Source organism: Thamnophis elegans, chromosome 4, assembly GCF_009769535.1.
Source record: "Thamnophis elegans isolate rThaEle1 chromosome 4, rThaEle1.pri, whole genome shotgun sequence".
Taxonomy (NCBI): Eukaryota; Metazoa; Chordata; class Lepidosauria; order Squamata; family Colubridae; genus Thamnophis; species Thamnophis elegans.
The window spans coordinates 17669774-17677418 of record NC_045544.1 but is presented as its reverse complement, the minus strand read 5'-3'; the positions used below and the strand labels follow the sequence as shown (position 1 = coordinate 17677418).

The window sequence follows — 7645 nt, the reverse complement described above, 5'->3', positions numbered from 1 at the left end:
GAAAGAGAACAAAAGTGAAGCTGGCAATAGTCTTTCACACGTAGGGTTCTTTCTAAATGGCTGGCTACTCTCTCATCATAATGTAGTTCTGCCTTTGGTGTGTAGATGGCATATCTTAATAGTCTGAAAATTGAAGTATTACAGTAAGCAAGGAGCCTTAAGGTACAGGCAGCGTTGGTTTGGAGATGTTTTGAGTTATGAAGACTCCCAAGGATTCCTGGAGAAAGCTCATATTAACCTTGGTCTCCTTTCAATACCATGGTGGTAGTATGTAGTTACCAATTGATCACAACCTATTGGGATGGAATAGTGTGTCAGTATCTCTTGGGGTGATCCATTTTCCATTTAACGCTTGACTTTGAATAAAGTTCTTGGATAAAGACAAAATAGCATTGATTTGTTTTGAAACACTTCCTTTCTAAAAGATTTCCTGAGCAAATCTGGACATTTATAAACCCTACAAATCTGGACATTTAAAAACCCTAAACACTATCAGCTGCTAAGGAAATAGAAATTGTGAAATATGCCAAGGGGCTCCAATGTCAGAAAAACCAGCTCCAAGAAAGTGAGAGAAATACTTTCTAGTTGAATGTTGCATTGGTTTCAGCTGCTATAGAATTATATTCTGTATGTTTTAATTCTATATCAAACTAACATAACAATTACATGAAAATATCTGTCTATTGGTGAACAATTCTAAAAGGATTTAAGAGCACTATATGCCCATCTCAACATGTCCTGTATTAACATATGCATAGAAAAGCTGAGTTGCAAAACAGAAACAATTCTTTATAATTGTCTTCCTCTTATTGGAAAAGTCTATTGCACTTTAGACAATCTGATTATTTCCGATTCAGAATATTCATTGATTAGGAAACATGGAAATGTGCTTGGATTTTTTTTTTAAAATGAAAGACTATTTGATTCAAATTGATTCAAATATAAAGATATGTCATACAACCCATTCAGAACCTTAAGAACCTGATGTTTTCCTGTAATATTAATATATGCTAACATTATTCATTTGTTTGGTCAGTACATTTTTCATTGGTCAAATTAAGACTTGCACTGCACAACTGCTTAAGAAAATGCAGCGCGCCTTCCAAAACCAGTATTTTTTTTTAATCAATGCCGTTTTCAATTGAAAACACTGAAAAAAATGACTTAAACACTAGCATTGTCTGAAAATGCTATTTTTAGTTAGTACCTGCTGTATTTTGTTACTTTATTTTTTAAAGGAGCTTATATCACAATAGAATTATATTACTAACTCTGGTAATATTACAGACTAAGAAATGCAGAAAATTTATATTTGTGAAATAAAAGCATAATCAGTAGTACAGATTTTATTTCTCTTCATTCCCCCAAAATTGGAACAAATGAATTTGCAAAAAGAGATTCAGCAGAACTTGCAATACCGTAATGGTGTGTGCGCATGAGAGTGGAAGCTTCATAAACAGTGGTAGAGTTAAGCTATAAACATTCTGAATAATGTTAATTACTTTATACATACATAGATTTCCATGCCATTGATTTAGTTGGAAATATGGGTAAGATTGCTTATTGCTATAGTAAACTTATTTGTGATTTATTAGACCTAGTACTTCACAAGCAATACCAAGAATGTGATATACAACTTTCCAAAAATTGCTAACAGAAAGTAAAATGTATCTATTTAGAGCTGATATGCAGATTGGCATCACAGTTCATGCATTCCAGTTTTATCAAAGAAGAATGTGTTTAATACACTTCCTGCACTATCACTATGCTCAGACTGAAGGTGACACTATGGTTTGCAAAGCATTCTTCCCTATAAATGTGCAAAGATACACATAAAGTCATAGCCATGCACAAGTTAAACCATAAAATATACATTTGCACAGATGTTATGTTATTCCTTGTGAATATTAGCTAAGGTTTGAAGACTAGACTTGTATAATATTATCTCCAGTTTGGTGAACAGTTATGTCAGCCTCCCCCCTTGAGGTCTGAAGATGTACAATTTCTCAACTGAAAACTAAGACCATGCTGACTTCAACAAAGTTGTTTTATAATCAGACAATATAACTAAGCATGCTTATATGGGAGTAAGCCACTCCACAGGACTACGGCTTAATACTATCATTATATTAGTTTTCTAAAAGTATGTGCTTCTAGATCCATGGTCTAATTATTGCAGCTTAGATACATTAGGTATAATTTAGTCCAATTAAACACTTGGAATACTACTTTTTCCAGAGATGGGTTGTCATTGAAACTCGTGCTACATTATGGTTGGGTTCATGTGTTCATCATCAAGCCACCATTGGTTTAATCATAGTTTGTTGAATAAATCACAATTTACTGGGTTTACATAAGCTGAGAACAATGAAACAATCCATATTTTAATTCAACGAAATATGCATTTTCAGTTTAAGATTTATCACATGCATCTGAGAGTAATTCCCACCCAGTTGCCAAAAGTAATGTTTGCATAGATTTTTTAAAAAAGGTACAAGTGCCCATTATTCAGCAGCAAGATCCTGCTCCCAATTTCAGCGATTGCTCCAAAACCACTGCCCTTTAATCCTTTCTCTTTCCACTTAAGAGTTGTTGTACATCCACTCCTAGGTCACAACAGACGGTGTAAAATGAGCTTGCATAATAAGAGAAATGGTAGTTCACATGCAGTTTAACCAAAAAAGTGCAAATTATTGTTAACTTTGCATTTTTCTAGTCTGTCTAAAATTAAACTACATTGATGACATTCTTCCAAACAAATATTTTTTTAAAAAAAGGATATTATTTCATATTTTGCACAATTTCTAATCAAAAAGGGAAGAATATCATTTGGGGGGCTTAATTTCCTTATTATAAGAAGATAGCCTGCTGTATAGCAAAACAGAAACAGTTATTGACTTGTTTAACAGTGCAAACTCACTTCATACGCAATTTATGTGAGAACTGCTTAAAAAACACGTTTTCAAATGAATTGCAAATGCTTGTATTTTTTTACCAAAAGCAAACCCATAAAGTGGTTTGTACAAACAACCAAGGAAAGAGCAAGCATGCAGATAACCAATTTACTTGTCTGAGGGATACGATTTTACTTGGGCTAAGGGTTTTTCCCTTTTTGCATGCTTGCTGTTTACTTGCTTGTCTCTACATGCCCCTTTTCTAAATATGTATGGTATCTATAAATCTTTTCACAAATTATGAGGCACAAAAACAACCCTGCCAGCAATCAGTAGCATGTTTCTCTCTCAAAAAAAGTTGAGGCAGTCTTTGTTGAATGGTGCTTTTTAATATACGCTCACTCTTTGAAAATATCAAGAGGGAGAAACAAAGAGGGAACATTCCTTATCTGTTTAGATGCTAAGAAATATCCAAGAACAAGCTGGCAGCGAGTTGCAAAGGAAAGTAGCAATGGCACAGGCTGCCTAATACCATGCACCACATTCATAACAACAATAATGTGAATGTTGTGCAGGGAAACATAATTCTCTGCACGAGTGAAGTCTCTGGTGTCTAGGTGAAAAGTGGAGTGGAAGCAGGTAAGGGGTTAAGGGAAAGAATTAAAGTCTACATTTCATGCAGGGCTATTATGCATCAGGTCCATTTCCCCGTAGTACTTCTTCAGACATCGGAGTTGCAGTTCTGGGTTGTTAGCCTGGGATCTGTGTTGATCTCGTACCTGTAGTGATAGCCCTCCATGTGGTCTCTACAGGCATCCCTGATGTTATACATCCACTTTTTGATCCCCTTTCGGTTCAAATACAAAACCAGGAGGAAAATGGCACCAATGAGGGCCAAGACTATCCCGAGGAAGACGTAAGAAGTCTGCAGCGGGGTCTGGTCGTCGATCAGAAAAGGGCAGTCGAGTTCGGACACATTGATGCTCACCAAAGAGCGTTCTTGCAACTCCTGGGGGTAGGAGCACTCGAAGGAATCTTTGGCCTCAACCGGCTTGCTCTCCTTCAGCCAGTTCACCAAGTCCTCGATGTGGCAGTCGCAAACCCAGGGGTTGCCACTGAGATTGAGCGACAGCAAAGGGAGGCCCTGGAGCTGCTGGAGGGTGTCGTTCCTCAGGGTCTTGAAACCGTTGCCACCGAGATTGAAGGTATGCAGCTGTTGGAGGCTCCCCAAGAACACATTACGCAAACTCACCAGGGAGTTGTTATGCACGTCTAGGTGCTCCAGTCTGGGCAGTGCAGAGAACATCTTGGCCGGCAGATAAATCAGATTGTTATCCGAGAGGTCCAAGCGCTTCAAGTTGAGGAGCGTGCCCGTCTGGAGCAGCTCAGCCACCAGGACCACAAAACTGTTGTTGTAGAGGGAGCTGCTCAGGTCCAGTTCTTCCAAGCGGCTGCTGACGTTGCCCAGGGCCATGGGGCTGAGCCAAGTGAGCAAATTGTCGCTGAGGTCCAACTGCTTTAGGTGGGGCAGCCCAGCAAAAGTTTCCGCGCCCACCCAGCTCAGCTGGTTTCCCCTCAGGTCGAGGATGGTGAGCTCCGACAGGGAGGCGGAGAGGAAGGAGGCAGAAGAGAGGTTGCTGATGCAGTTATGGGCGAGGAAGAGGCCCTGCACGACAGACGGCAGCTCAGGCGGCACCTCCGTCAAGTTGTTGTTGATACACTTCACTGTCCGGGCTGTCTCGGAGCACTCACATAGCGCAGGGCAGGCGAGGATTTGTGGTTGTGGCTGCTGAGCCCAAACCCAGCCCGAAAGGACCAGCAGGAGTAACAGCTCCAGCCCCCCAGCTCCTCGCCTCTCCCCACTTAGCACAGGGGATGCACAGCCCCAACGAGATCCCCCCAGCATCACCGCCTCTTGTCAGGGACTGTTCTCCTGCGGTGCTCCCTGGGCTGTCTCCGTCTCCGAAGGATCCTTGGCTCCAGCCCTCCGAAAGCAATCTTCTTGGGTCAAGCAGAAAGGCAGAGAAAAGGACGCCCGGAGAGAAGGTGCAATTCTCACATGCAACCAGGCTGGGACTCCACCACGGTCTTGGAAGGGAGAGAACAGCCCTAGGAACGGACCAGCTCTCTTTCACGTCCTGCCACCCTTGAAAAAAAAAGCAGAAAAAAAAATGGGAGGAGGAGGAGAAGGAGAGGAGTTTGAACCAAGCTGGGATGAGGAAGAGATCATGGTTTCTTCTCAGACTCTGCCTTCCTGGATGCTGCCCACGCACTCCTGCTTCTCAAGACCATTTCTCCCCTACCCAAGGGCCACCCTTGAGTCAAACCACCAAACAGCCTGGGGAAAGAACAGTCCTTGGATTCCTCTTGACCTGGTTACAGACAACCTGCCTGTGTCTCGACAGTCTCCCGCTTGGTTGGGCAACCTTACCCAGTGGGGTTTAATAGCAATGTCTCATCACCCTGAGCAGCAGGGGAGAATGGCCATTGTAGTCCAAATACCCCAGGGCCTCTGTTTGGTGTAAGCTGGTTTATTAGATTTAATAGTAATAGATTCCTTTTCTCCCTTTGCTCAGGAACTCCCATGTCTACAATACTTCCTCTTCCAATCCACTTCCCCAACAATCTTGTGAGGTAGGCCAGGTTCAGAGTGGCAGTGACTGGCCAAGAGCCACCAGCTTCTCCTGGCTAAGAATGGCCTTGAACCTGCCTCCTCTTACCCTAACTACTACACCACACGTTCTTTCCTTTATAACGTCCTACGGATACAAAAACACGTGGGTATGAATTGCGGCTACTGGATAAAACGCTGAGATTTCCACCCCCCGCAGGTATCCTTTTCGGAGGACTGGAAACGCAGCATTGGGCTCAGAGGATTCGCTACGGGGCCAGCAAGTTATTGCGGTTCTAGTCCCTATGGAGGCCATGCTTTTCGCCGAGCCTTAAGCCGCGCTCGCTTTTTACAGTTACCAAGATTCGTGGCTTCTGTTCAACCCGGCTCCAACCTAAGAAAGTTGTTGGGAGAAAATGTGCAACTTTTTCGCAAGTCCCTTCCGTTGCCCCAAACCGAAAGTCGCGGCGTTCATTTTTCATCCCCCTCCCCTTCCAACTTTTTCCAAGAAATAATTCCCCGCCACACCCTAAAAAAACCACCTCCACGTTTCCGAAGCAACCACCTCACTCCCCCACCCCACCCCAGCCATGCCCTACGGCTACCTCCTATCCTAGAGGCAGGCGAAGCCCGCGAGCTCCGGGGCTGCCCGTTGCCAGGGAAAGATGCGCGGGGGTCGAACCGTCGGGGCCAGACATCCCTCCCCTCCCGCACCTTCGGGTGGGGCGTAAGCGGGGTGGGATGATTCAACCTGGGAGTTGAACGGGAGACCGGACTCGTCCCTCTGCCTTCTGGGCCGGGAGGGCGAGGACGCGGAGGAGAGGCTGGAGCTTGCGTAGCTCAGCCGAGGGAAGGGGTGGAAGGCGAGAAGAGTCCGTCGCCCCGGACCGCGCCGCACTCGCCCAGCCAAGCCAGCATAACCTTACCTGTTTGGCGCCTGGGCTTCAGCTCCGCCAGTCCCGCGCAAACTCCCGGGCCGAGTGGGAACTGCATGGCGCAGGGAGCAACTTTCCCTGCACGCCCCCCGCCCTCCCGGCTTGCTTAGACCAGCCTCCGCTGTAGGAGAAGCCAATGGCAGGCGCGGCCTCCGGGAGGCAGCCCGGCTCCGCGCACCACGCCCTCGGCGGCAGCGGGTGGGGCTCTTCTCGCCTCCCCGCTCGGTTTACTTTGCAAAGAAGCGGCGGCAGGTGCGACTAGTTGGCGTCCACCACCACCACCACCACCACCACCACCACCACCACCACCACCACCGGTGGCGCCGCGTTTTCCCCGCTATTATGTCCGACTGCCGAAAGATCGCGGACTAGAGGACCCTCCCCCAGCGGAGGCTGCCGGAAAGCCCTCTGCACGATCTCAGAGGTACTCGTTATGTGCACTCATGGCAGCTCAACTCTGGCATCTAAAAGGGCAATTGTGTGTTGAGTTCAGTGCTGCGCTCAGCGTGCTCACAACAAGGCACAACGGCAACGCCCTTCCCTCTCTCTTCCCAGCGGTCCTTCTGGGGTAGGTTAAGTTGGCCAAAAGATAACTGAGCATCTGATTCAGAGAGGCACCCAGCCAGCTGTGGTACCCAGGATGTTACTGCCACAATAGGCTGGGCGCTATCCCAAGCTGGGCGAATTTAATCCTGCTCGAAGCAACATCCTGGCTGGTACTGTCATGCTTTGTAGCCACAACTTTTGCTGGAGCCTTTTAAACCCTGCTGAGAAGTCTAACTCTGACCTGGGAAGTTTTCTGAGGTGGTGAAGATATTGGACTGATTGAAGACATAAGGCAATGAATGATGCTTGGTTAGATGTTGTACTGATTTCACAGCTCTTGCTCTTATTTTTTTATCTAGGGAAAAATGGAAGAAGGAGCTGTTTAAACAAAACAAAAGCAGAGCATACCCCGTGGCTGTTGTATCTTAAACTTTACACATAAGAGCAGATTTCCCCTGTGCCAGAAGCCCTGAAGAATTTCTACGAGATCCAGAGATGTGAAGGATAAGGTTAAGCTGTAATTGTGGAACCAGTTTCTTCCTGTTTCCTGAAGGACAGAAAGCCGGTACTTGCTGCTAACCTCAGCCAATATCAGAAGACAAGTTTTATGCACGCCTGAGATTATTATAATGCCTGTGTCAGCTCAGGACCAAGTGATC

General features: G+C 45.3%; 1 protein-coding gene across 1 annotated transcript; it reads right to left on the bottom strand.

Annotated features, from left to right (window-relative positions):
- Positions 1–1472: 1472 nt before the first annotated feature.
- TPBG (trophoblast glycoprotein) lies at positions 1473–6517 on the bottom strand. The gene is made up of 2 exons (XM_032216442.1): positions 6432–6517; positions 1473–5040 (listed from the first exon to the last, which is right to left on the bottom strand). Exon 2 carries the CDS (start codon positions 4798–4800, stop codon positions 3616–3618), a length of 1185 nt encoding a protein of 394 aa, XP_032072333.1. The 5' UTR covers positions 4801–5040; positions 6432–6517; the 3' UTR covers positions 1473–3615.
- Between the last annotated feature and the right edge of the window lie 1128 nt (positions 6518–7645).